We start from the raw sequence: 26,499 nt of genomic DNA on the forward strand, positions 1-26,499 counted from the left end.
TACAGTTGGATAAAGAACAGATCTACAATCAAGGAGTTTACTTGGATTGATTGGATTAAATCTCCTCTTTCTATTGTAATAGTTTAGTTTTGTGTGTGTAAGTTTTTTGCTGTAACTTTGGGTGTTCTACAGCTTCCTGTTGTAGGCTCTCTTTCCTTTTGTTTTAATGTTTCATTTTGTGCTTGCTGTTCAAAAAAAAATTAACACATGATAAAACCCGTTAAAGGTATTACTAAAAAACACATTGAACAAAGTTTTAAAATATTAAAAGACTTGGCATTGTACTATTATTATATAAATAGTTGTTATTATAGCTCCCCAATCCACTAGATTCAGAAACCATCATCCTAATTCATCTCTACCCAATTCCTCCACTCAAGAATAACAATGCTTCTACTTAAAATAATGTCAAGATTCAAAAAATGTTTACAAACAATTTAGTCCAAACTCCAAACCAAGTGAAACTCACAATTGAACTCAACATTATAAGTATGTACAAGTATTCATCAACCTCGTGTGATTTCGATAAACCTTAACATTGAAAAACTTACTAGGAATCAATGTCCGACGCCTCAAAGATCTGCACGTTACGGTTGTTAGCAACTTCTTGACGGGTCTCGGGTGGAAGTTTCTTTAACATATCCAATACAACCAACCCGTGTTTCCTTTTCAGTTCATCCAATTCTTTTTGCTGCTCAATCAATAAATTATCTAGTCTTTCCATAATCAATTCCACTTTATCATCCTCATTTTCGTTCTCGTTCTCATTCTCATTCGCAGTCCCAGTCTCGTTCTCGTTCTCGTTCTCGTTCTCATTTTCGTTTTCATTTTCGTTCTCGTTCTCGTTCTCGTTCTCGTCTTCGGTTTTGGGTGTGCCTTCTCCAGAGACGTTTGAGCGCGGTCTGAGCGGAGTAAAACATCCTTTGGGTGAATCACACCAAATTTTTCTACCCGAAGCTAATCTTTCAAGGGCTAAAACTCCGGGTGAAGTACAAGATTTGATGGTCAACGAGGACGGAGACTCATTTGGTTGGTCAGAGGGTGAGCCAACCGAGCCAGAGGGTTCATTATCTTCTTGATCCTCAAAGTAGTCCCGTGGGGCCCAGTCGGGAATGCATGACCGGATTTCTGCATCGATCATTTCCGCGATTGTTGAGACGTCTTGATCGGTTAAGTCGAGTTCTTCAACCATTTCGCTCGCAACCGCGATTGATGTGTCGTTATCGGTATCGAACGGGAAGTGAATGTTGCGTACATTCCCTGGCTCACAAATACAAAAAGTCAACATGGTCAAGTACTCAAGGTACTGATAAGGCAGCATCCATGCCATCATTTTTATAAAGGGCCTTTTAATTCAATTTGTTTTTTTTTCTTAATCTGAGTCTTTTTGTGGGAGCAAAAAGATTGTGTTATCCAAAACAGTAATCGGATTAAAACAGGTAACCTGCTTGTAACAATGTAACCACATCACTGATCACACTAACTATTTATAAAAGTTTTTTAATATCTGGATCAAAAGTGTAATGTTTAAAACCCAATGGAGCCCAACCGTTTTAACTTTTAACCTGCATGAAAATTACCCGCTATGGAAAGTTACACAGCCCACCCAGTTCGCTACCTCAAATATTAGGGTGTAAATGAGCCGAGCCAAGCTCTATTTCTAAAGCTCGAGCTCGGCTCAAGAGTAGTTTTACAAACTCGAGTTCGGATCGTTTAAAATTTAACTATTTTTTCCTTTATATACAGTTGCAAATTATTATTTTATATATAACATAATACTATTAGTATAGTTGCTTTTATCATAATTTAATTTTAATAATAATAATAATAATTATTATTATTATTATTAACATGCATATATTTAATATATTAAATAGCAGTTATATAAATAACAGGCTCATTTAGGCTCACGAGTCTAGTCAAGCTCATTCTGAAGCTCAGGCTCGAGCTTGTTTATTAAATAAGCTCAAATATAGGCTCAAGCTCAGCTTGTTTGTTATTTATTAATTATTTAACAACTTTATTTGCATACATTTATAATGCTTTCCAAATACAATTGTAAATTATAGTTTTATAAAACATAATAATATTATTGTAGTTACTTTTGTCATAATCTAATGTATAATAATAATTAATGCGTAAATGTGTAATTAAGATATCAAAAAGAAGTTATAAAATAAAAGGCTCTATTGGCTAACAAATCTAGTCAAGCTCGATATGTGTTTATGATATGAGCTCAAATATAGCCTCGAGCCTCGCTCATGAGTAGTTTTGCGAGCTCGAGCTCGGCTCGTTTATTATTTAACTATTTCGTTAAATGCATTTATAATTATTTTCATATACAGTTGTAAATTATAGTTTTATGTATAGCATAATACTATTATTCTAGTTATTTTTGTCATAATTTAATGTATAATAAGAACTAATACATAAATACATATTTAATATATTAAATAAAAACTACATAATTAAGATGCGTTTAGGCTTGCGAGCCTACTTAAACTAGAAATGTGAAGTTTGGGCTCAGGCTTGTTTATAAAATTTATCTCAAATATAGACTCAAGCACGCTAAAGCTCGGGACAGTTCGTGTTTTAAGCGAGCCGATCTCGACTAGCTCACAACCGACTTGGCTTGTTTACACCACTAATAGCCTCAATCTAACGTAAACAAAAATAAAAAGACAACCTGTGGTATCTTCTATACGCAGTTTTAGAAAAACAGTATTCAGGTCTCTCATTTGACCTATGACTGTGAAATCTCGAGCTTGAGTTTCACCATTGTCCAGCTTATCACCATCGTCATCTATAAAAATTCAACATAAAATGAAAAATATATGAAAAATATTTTGAGAAGCGTGTTGCAGATATTACCTGGGTTGGAACTTGAACTCGTTTGACCTCGTGTATGTACACTGTCACAATGCTCATCATGTAAAAACTCATCCATTAATAATTCTTTGGCGGATAATCTATCAGAAACTTTAGCAATGCACTTTTCTATAAATGATTTGATTTCAGGATCCTTAACTTTTGCTAATGATGCTGGTTTGACTCCCTAACAAGATTGAAAAACATGTTCCATGAATTCTGATTGTTTAAAGGAATTAAAATGAACAATGGTCAAAAAAAAGTTCTTGTGAGAAAACTAGGATACGGGTTATGAAAGGAAACAGAGTTTGTTTATGTATGTTTATTTGATAAACAAATGAACATGAGCAAAAGTTTTGTACATTCACATTCATTTGTGTTTGCTTATCTACATTTGTTTGTTATTATTCATTTATGTTTGTTTGTTCGTTTATGTTCATTAACTTTTTCAAAGTTATATATTAGTTATTAGTAATACTAATTGGCCCATCATGCATCAACCCATCAACTCAATCAAATTTTAGAACCATGCCTCGGGTAATCGACTAACGATCAAACAAGAGTGCATTTATTTTCTTTGTTTATGTTCGTTCATTTATGTTTGTTTATGCTCTCACTCATTTAGAATATCAATGAATGAACATAAATGAACACAAACATGTTCACTTTCTTAAAAGAACAAACATGAAAAAGAAAATAGGTTCATTTAAGTGTTTGTGTCCGTTCATTGGTTCTATTAAAGTTAAACAAACAAACACGAACAAGTTCCGTTCGTGTTCGTTCAGTTCGCTTACAGGCCTAGCGTTAGGGGCGTAAACAGTAAAAAAGAAAACCCATTTCTTCAATATTCATCAAATCCAACCTTCATTACTCGACATACATAAGAATTGACATAAATTTAGTGATTAATATACGCCTAAAACTTAACAAATGTAACTTAAACTGCAAGTGATCATAAATTACTTACTGATGTCACTTTCTTGTATATCTGAGCAGCATTAGAACATTCACAATATGGATACTCAAACGTCACCAATTCCAATAAGCACATTCCAAAGGCATATATATCTACAAGTTCATTATATTCCTCTTCATAAAGCTCAGGTGCCATAAACTCAGGAGTACCTAAATTTCATATTACAATAGTTTCAGCACAATCATAATTAATCACAATCACAAACAAAAGAAAATGTGCTCACCAATGACACTGTGAGCAGATCGAGCCTGTAAAAGAATAGCAGCCAATCCAAGATCACCAATTTTAACCTCTCCTTGATTCCCATTAACAAAAATGTTGTCACACTTCAAATCACGGTGTATAACAGGTGGGTCATGACTGTGAAGATACAAAAGTCCCTCTAATATTTGTTTAGACCACTTCTTTAATGCTCTTAGATCTACATGCTTATGTTTCTTTCGATACCTATAGCAATGTTAAGCATGCTTACATATCAATGTTTAGCAACAAAATACACAACTTTTAACAACAAATTAACTTACTGTCTTAATGTTCCTGATGTGAAAATCTCAGTGATAAAGTTGATGTGTTCGTTGGTTGTATCGACCCATGAATTGTAGAATTTGATTATGTTCTTGTGCTTCAATGTTTTAAGCAAATGTACCTCTGCGTATAGGCGTTCGAGCTCATCAGGATATTTTAAGAAATCAGAAACCTTGATCTGATTCCATGCTACTTCAATTCCTTCCAATTCATCAAATGCTTTGTATCTAAATTCCCCAAATTGATCAAGGATTACAAACACCTTAAATTTCAATATTGTAACTAGTAATTTCCGATTTTCAATTTCAAATTCATATGAAACACCAACATTATCTCACTTTGAATAATCGGCCTAAACCCGGAAACATGATACATGAGTGGGATTCGAACCTGCGGCGTCAAACAGAAGAAAGCGAGCCTTAAGGTAAAACTCCTAACCACCCCACCACGTCATTCACCCATTCGTAATGTATACATTCACAACTTGCAACGATTTCATTTTAAAACAAATCAGACCTTTATTCAACCGTATAATGCACCGGTTTCTAATTCTAATCGAGTAGTCGTTATAAACATAATGAAGTTGCATGTTGAAGCATGTAACAACTGATTAACAACTAATAATAAGATAAATGTAATAAATAATAATAAGAATGTGAAGAGAAAGAAGGATACACTTTTTTAAAGGCACCTCTTCCCAGGACTTCTTTATACTGCAACCAAATTTCACCATCAAATCAAAAGGTAACAAAAATGATTTATTAGTGAAATTGAAGGTACTGACCCGACCGTAACGACCAGAAGGATCGATCTCCACGAAATCGGTATCTGGATCGTCCGTTTCATGATCGGATTCCAACGGCATTTCGATATGTTTTTTTCTTCGTAAATCGCTTTACGAACAAAAAAACATATAATTTCATGTAATTTCAACAAAATTGCACGAAGAAAAGAAGCTGTGATTTGTGACCGCCTAATTATGAACTAGGGCTTGAATTTTGATTAATTGCATAGAATTTGAATGCGTGAATTTGAAGACGATGACGACGAAAAAGGAAGGAGTCGTTAAAGATCCAGAACGAACACGGTTCAGCTTAGTCAATTGCCCGGTTGATCAAATCGAATTAATAAAATAAAATTGAAAACTAAAAAAAAATAAAGATTGAATTTGGAAGGAAAGTCAATTGGGTTGCGGTATGATGAACGCATGAAATGAAAGACTATAAAATCATTACAACAACAGTCCTTTCAAAATATGCAATTGCTTTTTAGATACCGTTAACGGACGAATTTATCAAGACCAATCAGATTAAACGGCAATTAATTGGTATATAGTCGGGAATTTTACAATCACTAGTATATTCTTAAAACTTCTCTTCATCGAGGCCAAATTTTGAAAATATGCAATTGCTTTTTGGTCATCGATATGGTTGGAAATATTCAAACTCTTAATATTATTAGATACAAACAATAACGATTATAAATCGTACTCCAATTAGATGACTGAAATTAGGTCACTAAAGCACAATAATAAATATTTAAATTTAATATGCAAGAATAAGATTGTGAAATGGTTTAAATTTGATTATAAAGCTTGTGAATGTAATAAAAAATACATTTTGGTTACTCTCCAGCGTTCTATCTAAAATAAAGAAATTTTATTTTTGTATTAAAAATTACAAAAGCAAAATATTAAATTACAATCTTTTTATTTATTAAAATGTAGCGTTTTTGAAGGATGGAGGACTTATTAGAAAATTGTAGATCACTTTTTAAGAATAATAGAAATTTAAATGATAATTAAATGAAAATTTTGAACTTCGTTGGTGTTAGTTAGAGGTGATAAAAATCCGGTTAACCAGAAACCAAGCAGAACCTGTTTGCTTTTCAAACCGATTTCTATTAAAACGGTTCCCAAACCGAAGCGAACTGTCGTTTGTATAGCGGTTTGGGTTTTTTCAGTAAAATTGGTTTTAAAACCGATCCGATCCGGTCTAGATCAGGCTAGAATATGCAAAAATCAAACCAGTTCAGTTTGTTAAAAAACCGGTTTTATACACCTCTAGTTAGGGCTGAGCACAGTTCAGTTTGGTTCTGTTATTAGGCGAAACCCAAACCGAAATCGAAGTAATCGGTTATTTGAACATGCAAACAGTTTGGTTTTCGGTTTTCCGGTTTGTCGGTTAAATTCGGCGGTTAAATTCGGTTTCGGTTTCTGTTATTTTCGGTGTTTTTTTCAATTATGTGTTGACAATGCAAAAAAAAATTAAAAATGCATATTTTAAGCTTGTATATGAACGTGTTAAAGTACCACAATCCACATATATATTGAATTCAAAAAACAAAAATATGCACGTGCTACGTGGAAGTATGCGAATACAAAGTTGCTAAACAGAGTTTAAAAATTAAAAAACACTAAACGTTTAGTCCAGGTCTTTATTCATCATCTTATTTATTTATCGTAAAAGTTTAGTTCATTCCTCATCATCTTGATAATCTTCATCATCAATTGGTTCAGTTTTTCGGTTTTTTAAAAATGGATAACCGAATCGAAACCGAAATTTCGGTTTTTCAAAAAAACAAAAAATTAACCATCGATTAATGCTTTGGTTCGTTTTTTTAGTGCGGCTTTTTCGGTTAATTCGGTTTGCTGCTCACCCCTACCTTGTCCTCTAGTGTTGGTGAAAACAATGGGCCTGTGGAGTTGGGATGTTGGCCTTCTTAGAGCATTCTCATCCGATTCTCCAAATTTTTATGAATGGAGTTTGTAAATTATAGGGTGGAGTTTTGAGTGGTTGTGAGTGTAAATTATAGGATGGAGAGAGAAAAGTTAGTGATTTTTTGAAAATTTAGGAAAAATGTAGTGATTTTTTGTAAATTATAGGGTGAAAAGAAAAAACTGTAATGATTAAAGAAAAAAAATATTATTTAATTAAATAAAAGAGATAAATTTAGTGTTTTTTAGTATAATTATAAAAATGAAGATAGAGGATCGGTTGAGAAGAAGACTCTTAATTCTTTCTCTATTCTCTCTCATGTAACCCCAACTCCCAAGTCATGTTTTGTTTAAGGAAAAAAGATTTAATTTTATAAAAAAATTACTAAAATGTTATAGTGACAAGGGCACAGCAAATCCCTTTGACCTATGGTTCCGTTCCGTTAGAAGCTAGCAAAAATTAGTTCTCGGACCTCTCAATAAACGAGTCAAAGCCGATTATATATGGTTCGGTTCAAGACAAGTTCTAAAGAGTTTTATACAAATATTCATGCGGTTTGATTATAAGCAAATCTTCAAAATCTAAGTTTAAAATGGTTGTATGTTTGACGTCTAAGTTTTCATTTTGTAATACGTTTAAGGAATTGGGGAAGCACTACACATGTGGAAATTGTGGCATTCACGTAGTTGGTAGTTTGTAGATGCATTAGTTTCGATTCGTGAAAAAAAAAATAACAATGACTCGATTCATTGGTTGGTTCCCCCCTCCCTTTTTTTTCCTGTTTTCTTTTCCAACCGAAGTTGAAGTTATAGACTTATATAATAGTTATTCTTTAAATGTAGAGGTTTCCGATCGTCCTCCTTAAAATTAGTGTTAAGCTCCCATCATCTAAAAAAATCATGAACCCGTCACCAAAGATCAATACAATAAAAGACATTGGCTAGGGTAATTTACATTCGTATATTATCTAGTTTTGAGGTTGTATTTCATCATCACTCATTAGCGTTTAAAGGTGGCACGCTAGCGGCTAGCCCTTTTAGGTGGGCTGTTGAGGTGTTACATAAACTATTATTTTGACAATGACTACCAAAGTTATTTAAGCCCATTAGAATTTTTTTATTTTTATTTTTATTTTTATTTTATTTAAAATAACATAATACAAAACAAGAGTTGTATTTTATTTAAATTTAAAAGAGGGACCACATCCATCTCGTGGTCAATAAGTCTTCTTGCCCAATATGATTGTCCAAAAACAAAGGAAATTAAACAAAGAGAACAATCTAGGATTTTGGAGCGAGTCAATTCGTACATCCTGAAGGCTGATGGCGAAGTCTGTGACGGAAAATCATTGCTATCCTTTCATGTGAAAACTAATACGTGGTTCACACATATTATTTAATTAACTTTATTATCCTTTTACAAAAAGTAGAATAAAGATAAAAACAGATTTGTGTTACAACTCCTAAGAATGATTATAAACGTTAGCGATTAGTAGCGTACGCAACTTGAATTGGCTCAGAATTCGATCAACCTATTAATTAATCTTCTACTTTATCTTAAAGATGATTTATTAAGGGTGCAAACAAGCCGAGCTGTTCGCGAGCTACTCGAGATCGGCTCGTTAAAAAGCTCGATCAAGCCCGAGCCCGAGCTCGAGCCTTAAAAAATAAGCTCGTTTAATAAACAAACCGAGCCCGAGCTTCACTTATCGAGCTCGAGGCGGCTCGCGAGCCTGTCATTTATATATATTTTTTAAATATATATATAAATTATTAATTAATATATATATATATATATATATATATATATAATGTTATAAAAAATAAATAAAAATAACCAAATAATATGTATTACTTTAGACATAAAATTATAACAGAAAATTCTATAAAAATAATTATAATTATATAAAATAATAATTGATAAATAGTAAACGAGCCGAGCCCGAGCTGAGCTCGAGCTTCAAAATATGCTTGTGAGCCGAGCTCGAGCTTTGAAAATACAGCTCGAAACGAGCCGAGCTCGAGCTCGAGCTCTGTATAAGTTAAACGAGCCGAGCTCGGGCTCGGCTCGGCTCGTTTGCACCCCTAATTTTAACATATAACTTTTAAATTATTATTAAAGAAATTTATTAGCTAAAATATTTGGATACCGACTGCCAAGAGAAGACGAAAACCAAAGTGATTCATGCAGTAATTCTCATTACGTGTTGGTAGTTATGGAAAACAAAAAACAAAGTATTCTTTAATAACAAACGAGTTTCGATCAACAAAATCAAGAAGGACATCAAGATACTAAGCTGGGTGAAGAATAGAGGAAAACTAGCAAGGTTGTATTAGGAACAATGGTGTAATTTTTCGTTTTGATACTATCACGTTGTAATATAGTGTAGTAATGTTGTGATCTAGTCTAGCTCCTTATTAGTATAGTTGTATTTTTTCATAAATAAATGGCCCTTATAAAAAAAAAAGAGCTAAAAAAGTTGGTGGGGCTGGAGGCCTGGTTGCTTGGGATAAACCAAGGTTTCTCTTTATATTTATGATAAGGTATCACAAGCTCTGGAAAGAAAAAAATTTTCGGATTTGATATGAGGCGATTTAAGATTAATAATTTTTCATTCATTCCCATCCAATCAAAAAAGACCTTTTGGTAATTGATTTCGGAATTTGAATCGATCGGAAGATAAAAAAGACCATTATTATGAATTTTATCCCCTATTTTGTTTTGGTCCTTATTAGGTTCAACCTGAATATTTTTATTCAATTTCCAACCCAAATATTTTCTATCTTTATTTTTTTTCATATATATATAATTGTTTTTTCCTAGATAATTCTTGATAGGAATATTTTTGAAACGATCATATCTATAGTTTTTTTGAAAATTATCTTCTTTATTTGGTAATAAATAGACTTTCGAGTTTTTTTTTTTAGAAGAAAAGAATAAAAAATGTGAAACTACAATTTTTTTGATATAAATACGAAATATTCCACAACATAACAGCAAACGTCTATAAGGTTCTCTCTAGATTTAAGTAGAAGAGTATCAACCATGTCATTGCAAGTTGTGATCCTCTCTTCTCTTCCCATCATTCTTGCCTTACTTCTTTTGAAGACATATTTTTTCTTCAAAATCCCACAAAAACCTACCACCATGTCCCCCGAAGCTACCATTAGTTGGAAACCTTCACCAACTAGGCTCTAGCCCACACCGTGCCCTTCATGCCATGGCTCAAACTTACGGTCCACTCATGCTGATTCACCTTGGCACCGTGCCGATACTTGTAGCCACCTCTGTTGATGCCGCTCGAGAGATCATGAAAACCCATGATAAAATATTTGCAAACAGACCGTATCTAGACATCCCTAGTAGAATTTTTTATGCCTCCAAAGACATAGCCTTTGCACAATATGGGGAGTATTGGAGGCAAGTAAAGAGCATATCCATTATCCATCTTTTAAGTAATAGAAGGGTTCAGTCATACCGACATGTGAGAGAGGAGGAGATGACTCTTATGATGGAAAAGATTGGAAGGGCGAATGGATCGGTTATTAACTTGAGTGAGTTACTTATTTCGCTTACGAATAATGTGATTTGTAGGGTGGCTTTGGGGAGGAGGTACGATGGGAGGAATTTTAAGAAGTTACTAGGAAGGACTTTAGAGTTGTTGGGATGTTTTAGTGTTGGGAGTTATATTCCATCACTAAGATGGGTGGATCGACTAAGTGGATTAGAGAGGAAAGTTGATGACGTTGCTAAGGAATTTGATGAGTTTTTAGAGGGTGTTATCGATGAACATGTAAACAAGGAGGCCGGGGTTGAATGCCAAGATCTTTGTGATATCTTATTAGAAATTCAAAGAAACAACGTTACAGTTGAGAAAGATATGATTAAAGCTATCATCTTGGTAACATGCCTTTCCTTTGGATTGTGTATCCTTAATGATTTATATATATGTGTGTGGATGTGTGTGATTTATACGTAAGGTTGCAGGTTGCTATGATCATAATAAATCCTTTGCACGAACCATTCTATCATAAAATCCTTTTTTTTATACCAAGTAACCTTTAGGTATCGACAAACATGGTTAAAAATATAGGAACTTCTTATTGCATGAATGCAACTATTGATTCTCGTGACAAATACTATTACTGTTATTAGTTCTGTTTTCAGATTTGGGAACCTTTTTTTTAAGAAACACGCACTATGGTAATATATTGTAATGAAAATAATTATGTGCACTTTGAGAGATAGGAAATGCATACAATGATATAAAATATGGGTCTCATGCTAAAAGTGTGAAACAACGTGAAAGTCGCACCACATCAATTCGTTTTAGGGTTGTGTAGTTAGACTTGAAACTAACTATATGGTGTCACTTGATTACATAATACAAATACAACTCACTAATAAAACTTTACCGTGTCCCAAACCTACATCCACCCTTGACTGATTTATGACTTCATTTAGGACTTATTTGCTGCTGGAACCGATACAACATTCACAAATTTAGAGTGGGTGATCGCTGAGCTATTAAGACACCCACGAGCAATGAAAGAAGTTCAACAAGAGGCCCTTAAAATAGGGAAAGGGAGATCGATAATTGTGGAAGATGACTTAGAAAACATGCCCTACCTAAAAGCCATCCTCAAAGAAGCGTTACGACTACACACTCCAATTCCGCTTCTTGTCCCTCGTGAATCAACGCAAGATGTCAATATACTCGGATATGATATCCCATCTGTCACACAAGTGTTCATCAATGCATGGGCTATAGCAAGAGATCCTTCGAACTGGGAAGCACCCGAGGAGTTTAGACCGGAGAGGTTCTTGAACAATCCTATCGATTATAACGGGTTTCATTTCGAGTTGATACCATTTGGTGCTGGACGACGAGGGTGTCCGGGTATTCAATTTGCAATGATTATTAATGAGCTTGTTTTGGCTAATTTGGTGTATAAGTTTGATTTGGCATTGATGGGAGAAGACGTCTTGGACATGAGTGAGACAAGTGGTCTTACTGTTCATAAGAAATGTCCGATACTAGTTTCAGCAACCCCTTGTTCTTAAGTAGAAACTAGGAATTTTATCTCGTGCGCTGAGGCGGTATCAATACAATACAAGCATTTGGTGTAATGATCAATAAAGAAGAAAAATGTTACTTTATTGAAGTTTGAGGATTGTATGAAAACATCATTAAAATTGCAGTGTAAATGAAAGTGTGAACTTTTTTTTTGAACGGCCAAATGTTGCACTATACAGTGATTGAACATTTAACATTCAATTCCACACCCTAATCACCTTGTCGCCACACCAAAATAGAAATGACAATGAAAACGTAAACTAAAAGACAAAAAAATATTTGAAATAATTTCACTTTGTAAACTAAAGACAAAAAAAAATTGCTTAAAAAAGTAAGCCACCAAGTGGCAACTTGTGATTTGTCATGCTTATAAATAATGTAATTTTGTGAGTATGATTACCTTTGCCAATTAATATATATATATATACATATATATATATATATATTGTTGGGTTTCTATGGAATTTATAAACTTAGTTAACCATTTAACTAGTCACATTAAAGGCGGAAGCGTGATATAAACAAACTAAACATATGTATCCATGTGTTTATATATGTATATATAATACAAGTTTATATAAGATGTGATCATGAATAATCTAGTTTATTCATTTCATAAGATTACCAATAATCTATTTATTAGAAACCCGAAGCAAGGATCAAATAATACGGGAAAACTAAACTATCAAAGCTTGTAAAACTTACATTCTTAAACCTTTAAGAGATGTAGTTGATGGTTGGAGAAGATGATGATGTTGATGCTAGACTTTCAAAGGAAAGATCCTCAAACGGAAGATACCCCGAGCCTCCAACACACACCGAGCTATGTTAGGGAGCTTGAACACAAAAAACCGAGACCCGAGCCTCCTTTTTGATCTTGGCCGTAAGCAAGAACAAGAGAGAGAGCTAGAAGTGTGTTTTTTTTTACTTGAAGTATTTTGGTTACTTGTTCTAAAAATATAAAACAAGTCCCTTTCCCATCATGTGTTAGGTTGTTGGTCAAGTAAACTTTACTCCATCTATCCCATGTCCATGACAAGATTGTTGACCAAAACTTTGGGGTGTGGGGCCCACCCAAAACCGGCCCCAAAAATATATATATATATATTTTTTATTTTATATTTTATAAAATATATAAACACCCCATCTTTTATAAACCATTTTATAAAAGAACACATAGTTAAATAATCATTCCAATAATAATTATTTGAATAAATGAATTAACCAATTAATTTATTTAACACTTTCAAGTAGGTATTCAGAAACCCGATTTCTGAATGTGTCGTGTTCTGTATTTGTTTTATAGATCATATCTCAACAAATACGTAATTGGTGTGTGTCTAACTCGTTATTGGGTATGACCCGACTTGGATCAAACACGACTAGCCACATTAATCTAATTATGTGTCTCGGGCATACGGTATTCCAACAATCTCCCACTTGCACGAGACTCATAGGAAGTTAATGCTAATGGTGAATACCGCCTAACAACAGGTCATCATCCCTAGTGTGTTTGACTAAGTGCCATTCAATAACATCATCCCCTTCAAGTCCATACTTGATATGATATAGGTAAGTCTTATCATTACATCCCTTTATTACTAGATGTCCTGTCAAATCGAAGAGACACAGAGTGATCATTCTCTCAACGATTTAACTTAACAGGCCTTAGACATCTAAACTCTCAACACATAAGAGGAACAAATCCCATCTTGACTGCATACATCCTTGTTGACATCTCGTATGATATCTGAGCTCTTTCTTTTACGTCATCGTGTTACCGAAATAACAAAGAAGAGAGTCAAGTTATCAGACTTGATGAAAAACCAGATCCAATATGCATCTCAGGTCAAAGGACACAATGATACTCGCCTTTACTCAAGGATTACTTATGATCAGTTGCACTAACTCCATGCAGTGATCCTTGAGAGCGGATCACGTCCAATATTTGTATCCCACAAATATCTATGAACCTTGGTGGCAAACCTATGCCCTATATTCATCACATGAATATCAACCAATCCGGGTTCATAATAGTCTTACCTTCATACTTGTTCCCACAAGCATGATCGACTACGGACGTTTAGAACAACATAAGTCATTCACGGATTAAACATGCAAATATAGAACATAACTCATTGAAAAATTAAAACATAATTAATTATCATAAGATACCCATTACATTTGTTCTTATACAAACACTAAACACAGATTAAATCCACTCACTAGAATACCGAAGTCCTAATGCACAAACATGACCCTCATGCTTTGGCCTATCGAGGAGCTTCGTGAGTGGGTCCGCAATATTTTGATCGGTATGAACTTTATGAATACATATCTTTCCTTTTTCAACTTCATCCCTTATGTAGTTGAATCTGCGCTCAATGTGCCTCGTTTTCTGATGAGCACGAGGCTCCTTGATCTGTGCAATAGCACCTTCATTGTCACAGAATATTTCTAGGGGCTCCTGAATGGTAGAGATAATCCCTAGATCCATGATGAACTTTTTCATCCATGCAGCCTCTTGGGCTGCCATTGAAGCGGCGATGTACTCAGATTCTGTAGTGGATAACGCGACAACATCCTGCTTCGAACTCTTCCAAGAGACAGCGCCTCCATTCAAAATGAAGACATATCCCGACTGTGACCGAGAATCATCTCGGTCAGTTTGGAAACTCGCATCCACGTAACCCTTTACGACGAGTTCCTCCTCACCAGACCCATATATTAAAAACATATCCTTAGTCCTTCTAAGGTATTTTAATATATTCTTGACAACCATCCAATGACTGTCACCTGGGTTGTGTTGGTATCTACTCGTTATGCTTAAAGCATATGAGACGTCCGGTCTAGTGCACATCATTGCATACATAATAGATCCTATTTCCGAAGCATAAGGAACATGCTTCATCCTATCCTGCTCTTCCTTAGAGCTAGGACTTTGGGATGAGCTTAACACGGTTCCTCTAGGAATAGGTACCAAACCTTTCTTAGAGTTTTCCATCCTGAACCTTTTCAGGATTTTATCAATGTATGCACTTTGATTGAGTCCGATCAATTTCCTTTGTCTATCCCTATAGACCTTTATTCCCAAGATATATGTCGCTTCTCCAAGATCCTTAATTGAGAAACGACTACTTAACCACGCTTTAACGCTTTCCATACTTGGTATATCATTTCCAAATAAAAGTATATCATCGACATACAAAATAAGGAACATGACTATACTCCCACTAGCCCATTTATACACACACGCCTCATCACCGTTTTGGACGAAACCAAACGCTTTGATTTCTTCATTGAAACGATGATTCCACATCCGTGATGCTTGTTTCAACCCGTAGATTGATTTCCTTAACTTACATACTTTGTCAGGATTAGATGGATCGACAAAACCTTCAGGCTGAACCATATGGACATCTTCCTCAAGATATCCATTAAGAAAAGCGGTCTTGACATCCATCTGCCATATCTCATAATCAAAATGAGCTGCAATGGCAAATAATATCCTGATCGACTTAAGCATCGCGACCGGCGAGAAGGTTTCATCATAATCAATCCCTTGAGTTTGCGTGAAACCTTTTGCTACAAGTCGTGCTTTGTAAGTATCTAAATTTCCATGCATATCGGTCTTCTTCTTGAAGACCCACTTACATCCAACCAGTTTGGAGTTAAGTGGACGATCAACCAATTCCCAAACTTGGTTATCGTGCATGGATTGCATCTCGGCGCTCATGGCTTCAAGCCACTTGTCACAATCAGGTTGTGACATAGCATCTTTGTAGGAGATCGGTTCATCCGAATCGACCAAGTAGCAATCATCCATGAGAAATCCATATCTCTCGGGAGGTTGACTAATCCTACTAGATCTCCGAGCAACGTGTGTATGATCAACCATTTGATCACCTTCAACATCCTCGTGTTGAAAACTAGTACCGACCAACTGTGTATCATCCAGTGATTCTTGAACCTCTTCAAGTTCCACTCTCTTTTCACTAGGTCCTTCCATAAGGAACTTAGTTTCTAAGAAGTATCCTTTGCGTGAAACAAACACCTTTTGTTCACTAGGATCATAGAATATATATCCTATATCATCCTTTGGGTATCCTATGAAGATACACCTGATGGATCGAGCCTCAAGCTTATTTGGGGTGTCACGTTTAACATAAACTATGCATCCCCATACCCTTAAATATGAAAAGGATGGAACCTTTCCATGCCACACTTCATAGGGTATTCGATCCACCTTTTTGGTCGGGGCCATATTCAAAATACGAGCCGCTGTAAGTAGCGCATATCCCCAAAATGATGGTGGTAGTGAGCTTCGTGCCATCATTGATCGAACCATGTCCAACAGTGTTCGATTCCTCCTCTCGGATACTCCGTTATGTTGAGGAGTACCAGGAGGAGTGAGCTGTGAAATAATTCCACAATCTCTAAGATGACTTTGAAAAGCATCACTAAGGTATTCGCCTCCTCTATCGGAGCGGAGTACCTTGATTGTTCGGTCGAGCTGATTTTGTACTTCATTTTGAAATTCCTTGAACATTTCAAAGGCTTCATGTTTGTGTTTCATTAGATACACATACCCATATCGACTAAAATCGTCGGTAAAGGTAATGAAGTACCTTTCACTATTCCTACTAGTGGGCTTGAGAGGTCCGCATACATCCGTATGTATGATACCTAACAAGTCCTTAGCCCTTTCATTTGTACCTTTAAAAGGTTCTTTGGTCATCTTGCCTTGAATACAAGATTCACACTCATCAAACGAACCTAACTCATTTGTTTTCAAAAGACCATTCTTTTGGAGAGTATTTACACGATTCTTGTTTATGTGTCCAAGACGACAATGCCAAATGTAGGAATTACTCAAATCCTTTTTGAGTCTTTTAGTGGAAGTTTGATATAATGAGCTATTTGAGGTATTGTCATGAACCAATTCATAAATACCGTTGTTTGGTACAGCTTTAAAATAAAAGATACCATTAGATGATACATGCATTTCTGATTTTACAAATTTAAAGTCAAAGTTACATTGTCTAAGAAGGTGCACAGAAATAATGTTCCTAGTCAAACTAGGAGCATACAAAACATTTCTCAAAACAACCTCCAAACCACTTGGAAGCGATAAAGTGAAGTCTCCTCTAGCGACCACGTGCACCCTTGCACCGTTGCCCATGAAAAGACTCACTTCGCCCTTCTTTAAGTCTTCATTCCTTTTGAACCCCTGCAACCAATTGCAAATATGAGTTCCACATCCGGTATCCAATACCCATGTGTTAGAAGAAATAAGATTTAGCTCAATATTAATCATAAAGACATTACCCGAGGCATGCCCCGCATTCCTCTTGTCTCTTAGCTCTTTTAGGTAGACCGGGCAATTGCGTTTCCAATGTCCGGTCTCACCACAACCAAAACAAGGATCATCCTTATGACCCCTCGGTTCCACAACCTTTTGTTTCTTTGCCATAACCGGTGATTTGCCCTTACCCTTAAGATGCACAGGAGGACCCTTTCTTTTTGCTACCTTAGCCTTAGGATTGGGTTGAGATCGATTCTTGGATCTACCTTCATTGATCGCAAACACGGGTAAAACCCTTTTACCCATGCTCGCCTCGGCTGTTTTAAGCATTGAGTGAAGTTCTCCAATGTTTTTGTCCCACCCGTTCATGTTATAATTTAACACGAAAGTGTCGAACCTTTTCGACAAAGAGTTAAGGATCAAATCCGTTGCTAACTCTTTTGAGATGGGACAATTGAGCTTGGCGAGGCGATCAATGTAACTTTTCATCTTAAGCACATAAGTTGAAACTGGTTGATTATCATCCATTCTACATGCATGCAAGGCTCGAACCGTTTCGAACCTTTCAACTCTTGATTGCTTAAGGAACATTTCCTTAAGTTGTGTAATCATGTCGTACGCATTATGGTTTTCGAAATCCTTTTGGATTTCGGGAACCATAGTCGCCAACATGAGGCATGACACTTGAATGGAATCTTCCGTGTGTTGGACCCAATTCATATATTCGACCTCACTTCCCTCTTCCGGTTCATTGGGGATAGGTGTTTCCAAAACATGATATAATTTTTCTTGTTTTAGAACAATCCTTAAATTTCGGAACCAATCCGAAAAGTTATTGTGGTTAAGACGGTCTTTAGCGAGAATAGATCGGAGAGATACATTTTGGACGTTAGGGATTATGTTGTCGTCGACGTGTGCGGCCATCTGCAGAATTTTAATTAAGTTCATTTTAGTGTTTTACCTTTTTAATTATTAATACCCTTTTATATATACCAAATATAATTAATAATTAAAATCTAGAATCCAACGATAAACCCGACTCCGGTTAGGTGACCTTTTTCCCATTGTCGGTTTATCAAGGTAGTTATTCATAACAATTGCAAACCCTTTTGCAACTTCTAGAGTTTATGGGACCGGTTCGAAATCATATTTCGTGTTGGCATGTTTATCCCATCAACACCTATTAGACCCCATGCTTGGGTGACCCTCTTCACATGGTTCTAATTTAAGTCGTCCTACTTGTATCAACTTGTAATATTAACATACAAACGGTTAGGTGACCTTTTTCCCATTTATATGCCAATATTACCTCAACATATTAATTTACTCTACGCGGTTAGGTGACCTTTTTCCCACTAAGAGCTTACTAATATGTTAAGCGTTATACAAAAGGATGGTGTTTAACTTGTTATCCTTAATTTTAAAAGGGATTTTTAGTTTTAATAATTCTAGTTATAAAACTTTAAATCATGTTCTAACATGCATTTAGTAACATGATTATTTTGAAACCATTTTCAAAATTCTAATTTATAATAAAACCATTTTATTATGGGCGTGAGACGGCTAGTTAATAAATCCATTTTATTAAACTATGTGTCACGTAATTACCGATAATTATTAGAACCCGTTTTATGCTTTGTTAATTAATTCTATGTGACGAAGTTGATATCTTAATATCTAGCAACCACATATTCAAACAATCAATTAACAAGCATACACAATTATACTAGACACGAGCCACTAAGTTAGACCACACTTGTTAGCCGAAACAAGTGTGTGTCTTAGGTCCAATCCTAAGGGACACATGACACATGGATGTTGTAGCTCCCACTCGATCCCGCATCCAAATGCTTCGAGCATCTTCTTCAACCCCGTTGTGATCCATTGGGCTTGAACTTGGGCCTTAGCTTCCATAAGCTTCCATTTGGGCTCAATGGGTGGGCTTAGGTCCATTTGGGCTTGAATCCCTTTAATGGGCTTGTGAGACCCATTGTCACCATACCCGGCCCAATAAGGCCCAAACTTCCAATTTTGCAATCTTCTTTAAATTTACATAACAAATGTCCTAATACATTTTTTCTATAAAATAAAGATATTATAAATAAACTATTTATTACATACCCATATGAATAAATAATTACAAAATTGCCCCTAATTAATTATTACAAACCGAAACTTTGAATAATTAATAACAATCACAACAAACATCCATTTGGTCTACGGCTCGGTCTAGTTTTAACAAACATAACCCGTTATGTCTTAGGAACCCGTTCCAAAACCCCTTGACCTTATCGGGCCTAGCCCAACCCAATTTGGGCTTGACCCAATTACTTGATTATGGGCTTCGGCCCACATGTCCAAAACACATGGGCTTCGGCCCAATGAAAAGTCTAATGGGCTTCGGCCCATTTAACCAAAATGGGCTTCGGCCCATTTAACTTTCTTCCCTCCTTTATTTTTCTTCTCGGTTAACCCATTAACCTAATGAAGTGGGCTTCGGCCCAATCACATCCGAATTGGGCTTCGGCCCATGAACTCGGTTTTATATATATATATTTTTTTTTTTGAACAAAGCCAAAAATAATAACAAGATTAAATACAAAAAAATCATGCATGTTTATTTTTGTATAAAATCTTTCAAGGGGAAATATAAAACCGAAAACCCGAAGCTTAGTTTCCCGTAATCCCGGCTCTTGATGCCATTTGTTGGGTTTCTATGGAATTTATAAACTTAGTTAACCATTTAACTAGTCACATTAAAGGCAGAAGCGTGATATAAACAAACTAAACATATGTATCCATGTGTTTATATATGTATATATAATACAAGTTTATATAAGATGTGATCATGAATAATCTAGTTTATTCATTTCATAAGATTACCAATAATCTATTTATTAGAAACCCGAAGCAAGGATCAAATAATACGGGAAAACTAAACTATCAAAGCTTGTAAAACTTACATTCTTAAACCTTTAAGAGATGTAGTTGATGGTTGGAGAAGATGATGATGTTGATGCTAGACTTTCAAAGGAAAGATCCTCAAACGGAAGATACCCCGAGCCTCCAACACACACCGAGCTATGTTAGGGAGCTTGAACACAAAAAACCGAGACCCGAGCCTCCTTTTTGATCTTGGCCGTAAGCAAGAACAAGAGAGAGAGCTAGAAGTGTGTTTTTTTTTTACTTGAAGTATTTTGGTTACTTGTTCTAAAAATATAAAACAAGTCCCTTTCCCATCATGTGTTAGGTTGTTGGTCAAGTAAACTTTACTCCATCTATCCCATGTCCATGACAAGATTGTTGACCAAAACTTTGGGGTGTGGGGCCCACCCAAAACCGGCCCCAAAAATATATATATATATATATTTATTTTATATTTTATAAAATATATAAACACCCCATCTTTTATAAACCATTTTATAAAAGAACACATAGTTAAATAATCATTCCAATAATAATTATTTGAATAAATGAATTAACCAATTAATTTATTTAACACTTTCAAGTAGGTATTCAGAAACCCGATTTCTGAATGTGTCGTGTTCTGTATTTGTTTTATAGATCATATCTCAACAAATACATAATTGGTGTGTGTCTAACTCGTTATTGGGTATGACCCGACTTGGATCAAACACGACTAGCCACATTAATCTAATTATGTGTCTCGGGCATACGGTATTCCAACATATATATATATATATATATATATATATATATATATATATATATAAATAAGGGATCTTTTGAGAACTATGTTGAGTTGTAAGAACTTAAGAATTCCATTCTAGACCACACATTTAATTAAATGGATTGGAATATGTGGTTGAGATTAAATCTGAAAAAAAAGTCAAAGTATGAGAGAGAATAAAGATGCAATTGGTTATACTAACTTTTACGTCCGTTACACATATATTACGCGCGTGTAAAAAAAATTCGAAAAAAGAAATCGTTACACTGAGTTCTTTCGAGTTTTTAAAACTCAAAGGGGTTCTCATTTGAAATATCTCCTATATATTTATATATATAGGGGAGTAGGGCTGTTCAAAAAGCTCGAGGCTTGAAGATCGGGCTCGTGGCTCGCTCGAAAAAAGCGCAAATATAACTAGCTATAAAAAGTTGATTTGAAACATCCTAAGCTGATTTGGATCATTTTTGTAACCGAGCCAAAATCAACCTTGGCTTGGCTCGAGTCATGGCTCGACTCGTTGGCTCGATCTTAAGCTCGTTTAACTTCAAAATCAAGTTAGAGCCCAGCTAAATTGCCCCGTTTAATTTCGAGCCCAAGCTCGAAACCACCTTGGCTCGACTCGTGAGCAGCCCTATAGGGGAGGGATATTTTGAGCACCATGTTGAGTTTTAAGAACTTAAGAACTCAATTCTTAGCCACACATTTAATTAAATGGACTGGAATATGTGGTTGAGATTAAATTTGACTAAAAAGTCGAAGTAGAAGAGAGAATAAAGATGTAAATGATTACACTAGCTTTTACGTCCGTTACACATGTGTAAAAAGTTTACTTGGTGCGTAAAAAATTTTGTAATTTTTTTTACGTATATGTAACCTACATATATTACGCATGTGTAAAAAAATTTGAAAAAAATCGTTACGTTGAGTTCTTTCGAGTTCTTAAAACTCAAAGGGGTTCTCATTTGAAATCTTCCACACACACACACCCACACACACACACATATATATATAATTCGTCTCTTGGTGTTTCTTATTATTTAGTGGAGTTTATTATTTCGGAAAAAGCAAATACCATAAAAAACCAACATGCTTTCTGTTTTTTCTTGTAAAATCACTCAATATTTGCATGTTAAAATCTCCCTACATGTTAAAATTTGAACAAAAATGTGACACAACTTATAAAACTATATGAGATCTATAAAAACTACGCGTTGTCGGGTAATCCACCAACTAGACGTTCGTAGGGTTATATATCGCGCTAATCGTCATGGTCTGTTTTGTATATCATTGCGTAAATATTACTAAACCGATAAGATAAATAATAGTTATGATTTATAATCGGTTATTTGAACCCTTAAAATACCAATATAATGAAATTACGAAATACTATAACTTTGAACACTCCACTAATATACTTAATATGAAGGAAGAAGAGGAGCCGAGGCATATCAACTACCGAGCTTTTAGAGGAAACTCGGCTGGAAAATGTCCACTTAGACCCCATAACGCCAGAGTATGCTAGATGGCTTGTGATATAAACATAAATGAAAATACTGATAGTTTAAGTGGTTTTTAACACTTCATAGGCGTATGGTTTTATGGCCTTAAATCCTGTATTGATGGGATGCTCCGGGGTTCAGAGACCATCGGTTGGTATGCGGTTTATCATCTGGATATGCGTAAATCCTAAGTGGATTTATGTATATTAAATAAGCTTAAAAAGAGCAAACCCGCAGTTTATCTACCAATTCATAAGTCAATAAACATAATCACAAAAAGTGCTTTAAAAGTACAAATTCACTACTGACTTGATCATCCACGCTGTTAGTCATTTGGGGTCCCCGTGCTCGCGTCTCATTACCATTAAGAAACGGACCACACGGGACACGTCATATGTAAGCCCTACAGATGAATTCGTGCCTACTCACGTATGGTGATGGACTTGGGGTATTGTTTGATAACGGGGGTATGTCATGTAGTGGGGGCTATTTACTAGTTGGTTACCTAATTGCAGCTTAATCGTATCTAATTGCCATTTTGGTAGACTTTAATGCTTAAGTTTAGGTTTTGGTTTTGATAAAATATCCAAGATTGTCTTAGATATTACATATGGGCTTAAAAATTATACAAATGTGCAAAATTTTGATCGTCTAATTTTAAGGTTTAAGTCAACTTGGGGTGGTCTGGTTCGGCAAAAAATATAATGAAGCATGGTAAGACGGCTTCAGGGCTTTGAGGTGTGGGTTCCATTTTAATCATATGAACTAATAAAATCGTCACACCTTATTTTTCCTGGTAAGTATCAAGGCATGGGTTTAAGTGGACAACAATATCGGCAATCGCAGTTTTTGTGTTCTTTGCGCTTAAATAAGATAATCTAAGAAGTATTTTGTAAAGATAATCTCTGATTCTGATTCCATTGCAAAGTATTTTTCGGGACGAAAAAGGATAAGTGTGGGGATGTGATGGTTGGGTAAAAGTTAGTTATTATTATGTATTAATTAGTTATATTTACGTTAATAAACGAATGAACATTGATACTTCAAGCATTGCTATGTGTTTTCAGGACATTGGAAGTTATGGAGCTTAAACGAGCTAATTCAGAGCCATCTAGATGAACATTAAGCAAGCCTCGAGAAGATGGAAGGATGGGGAAACATGTATTGAGGGTTAAGAAGGATTCCGGAGAGGATTGGATGAGAAACCTGAAGCCGAAGTGAAAACTGAACAAGATGGGTTACCAGGAAATTGTCTTTTAGTAAAACGGGCATATCTCGGCCTAGAAAATGAGTTACGGAATCCATAATATATGAATTTCAAGTTTCTCAAAGAGAAGAATATGAATTTGAAGTCAGTTGCATCTTCGCATATCGCGAAGATGCAGGACATGCAACTTCGCGATACACGAAGATGCTTAGAGTTGGCTAAAGTTAGGTTTTTCACTATATAAACAATTTTTCGACCCTATTCGGCATATTACGACTTCCAGAGGCAGAAGAGGTGTTCTACGGAGACTTTCAGCCATCCCGAAGCTTCCGGTTCCATCATTGATCATATGTTCATCAAGATAAGTGCTTTAACGATTATGTCGATGTCCGGCTAGTCGTGTGTGTTCGTTCTAGGCTAAGGTTTTGTGTGAAATACTATTATGATCAGATTCTTATGCTTAATGATTATAGCTTGATTGATTTTATATGAATTTTTCTTGCTCAATTAGTTATTTGGTTGATTAAAGTTTGTGTTTGCGATTATTGATTTGTGTAACGTTTGTTTGGTTGTTCATCAACATTTATGGTTTAAGCTCTTGTGTTATTGAACTAAAATCATCAAACCTTATCATTGAGTTAGTTGTCCTAGACATAGATTTGATAATTGTGGAGCCCGGGTTCATTTGTGTCAACAATTCGGTTAGGGTATCGTTTGTCATCATAAATCAAACCATAGGACTAGCAATTATTATAACACCAAAGACGAGGGAATCTGTGATTAACGTATGGAACACATAACCCGAACCTATAATGAATACTTTTAATTAATATTGTTTACAAATCGTTTTAAGTAATCGTTACTTTTAATTAAATCTTTTTCTAAAAACTGCTTGACATCGTCTGTCCGCTTAGATTAAATAATTAGTTATAAATTAAATAAACTTGCATTTTCCTTGAGTCTCTGTGGAGACGACCTTACTTACATGTACTAGTTATAGGTATTTAAGTCTTTAATTAATTGTTTTTGAGTGGACCGCGACAACCTACGTCACTCAGCTCATGGTTGCCTCAATAAGTATGATCATACGCCCCCCTTTGCACTCTGGGCCATTTTGTTATGAGTGGAATATAGACCCCTGATCCGATTATGTTGGTTGTTACTGACTGGAAAGGACATTGCATGTGAAGTAGTATGATTTTCACAAGTTTCATGGAATTGCATGGTTTTTACGTACATATACAAAACTTCTGTGAACTCACCAACTATTCAATTAGTTGACCGTATTTTGTATATATGCTACAGGTACTGTTAGTAGAAGATGACACACAGAGAAGGCACTAGACCTAGGTTACTTAAACAAAAGGACATGTGGCAACTCTTGGAGATTGAGTACGAGCGGTTTCATCTTGGAACATACCCGAGTTCGTCCCTGAGAAGGCACTAGACCTAGGTTACTTAAAAAAAAGGACATGTGGCAACTCTTGGAGATTGAATATCCCCACACTTAAGACTTTTTCGTCCCTGAACAAGAATACTACACAGGATCATACCCGAGTTCAACCGACAACTCTTGGTTTTATTTATTTACTATTATTAATATATTATTTTTTCTTTATTTTTAAAATATTATAACAAGTGACCCGTTACCCATTCAAACTTTCACCTAATAAGCCAGATCAGGTCGATTGCCGGTATTTCTGTCCACTTTAAACCCATGCCACTAATACTTACCGAGGCAAATAAGGCGTGACAATTCTATTAATTTGTATGACTAAGTGGAACTCACACCTAAAAGCCTTGCTGCCACTTCACCAATTCCATTATGGTTTTACCGGGCCGAGCCACCCCAACTTGACTTAAACCTTTTTGCCACATGATTAAAACATTTTGACTCATATACAATCTATAAACTCTAGCTTGGTCAAGATCGACCGACAGTAGTTTCCTTCATAGTGGTTTTGATTTAAAATAATTTTTTTCTGCCTTTGGCTTTTTGCATTTTTTTTTTAATATATACACCATATTGGACGAAACTACAGAAATGCATCAAGGCTCAGGTCTGCGCCACCGCGCAACAAAGGGTCGAGCAAAACTTTCTTCTGCTAGCATCAACGTTCAGGTATGCGCCACCGTGCAACAAAGTACGAAGCTTCACAGGAATAGACACATATACAAAAGATTATAATATACAGACGATCATGCGACTCGAGGCTTGAGTATGACCCGACTTTTCATTCCAGTCCTGTCACGAGCTTAGTTAAACAAACAAAACCCATAAGATGTTTCCCACTAAAGTCAGGCCATTTAAAAGGTTCAATTAGGTCAACAACCAAACTGCCCTTTCATTCTTAAAGGCTGAGCCTACCGACACACGATTACTGAGTCTAAACCGTTCGGTTACCATACATTACGTGCGGGTCTAATGGGCACTGTTCTTATTTATTATATATATGTATTTTGAAAACACCAAGAAGTTAAAAAACAACCACTACTCGGTAATAATATCATTTCCTGTTTAACGTAGAGAAAAAAATTTCAAGGGACTATTTTTTAAAATTTTATTTTATTTATTTATTTATTGTTATTATTATTATTTTATTTTTATTTTTTTCAAAAATTTTCCTACAACTA

General features: G+C 35.3%; 1 protein-coding gene and 1 pseudogene across 2 annotated transcripts; one reads left to right on the forward strand and one right to left on the reverse strand.

The window, feature by feature from the left end:
- Positions 1-370: 370 nt before the first annotated feature.
- LOC143633529 (putative serine/threonine-protein kinase WNK3) lies at positions 371-5,343 on the reverse strand. Its single transcript, XM_077101816.1, has 8 exons — positions 5,154-5,343; positions 5,045-5,082; positions 4,369-4,596; positions 4,068-4,291; positions 3,836-3,993; positions 2,872-3,055; positions 2,687-2,803; positions 371-1,260 (listed from the first exon to the last, which is right to left on the reverse strand). Exons 1-8 carry the CDS (start codon positions 5,232-5,234, stop codon positions 551-553), a joined length of 1,740 nt encoding a protein of 579 aa, XP_076957931.1. The 5' UTR covers positions 5,235-5,343; the 3' UTR covers positions 371-550.
- A 4,761-nt stretch (positions 5,344-10,104) lies between these two features.
- On the forward strand, positions 10,105-12,150 carry LOC143633530 (3-beta-hydroxylase-like; annotated as a pseudogene). The gene is made up of 2 exons (XR_013153684.1): positions 10,105-10,987; positions 11,551-12,150. The product of XR_013153684.1 is annotated as a 3-beta-hydroxylase-like (transcript).
- The last annotated feature ends 14,349 nt before the right edge of the window (positions 12,151-26,499 follow it).

Source organism: Bidens hawaiensis, unplaced genomic scaffold (assembly GCF_021521415.1).
Source record: "Bidens hawaiensis isolate Kalapana, Puna unplaced genomic scaffold, B.hawaiensis_p1.1 tig00006773_1, whole genome shotgun sequence".
NCBI lineage: Eukaryota > Viridiplantae > Streptophyta > Magnoliopsida > Asterales > Asteraceae > Bidens > Bidens hawaiensis.

Coding starts and splice junctions, on each gene's coding strand:
- LOC143633529 (XM_077101816.1), bottom strand. CDS start 5,234: ATGCCGTTGGAATCCGATCATGAAACGGACGATCCAGATACCGATTTC. Junction 5,083..5,153: donor CTTCTGGTCGTTACGGTCGG/GTCAGTACCTTC, acceptor ATTTGGTTGCAG/TATAAAGAAGTCCTGGGAAG. Junction 2,804..2,871: donor GAGTTCAAGTTCCAACCCAG/GTAATATCTGCA, acceptor GAATTTTTATAG/ATGACGATGGTGATAAGCTG.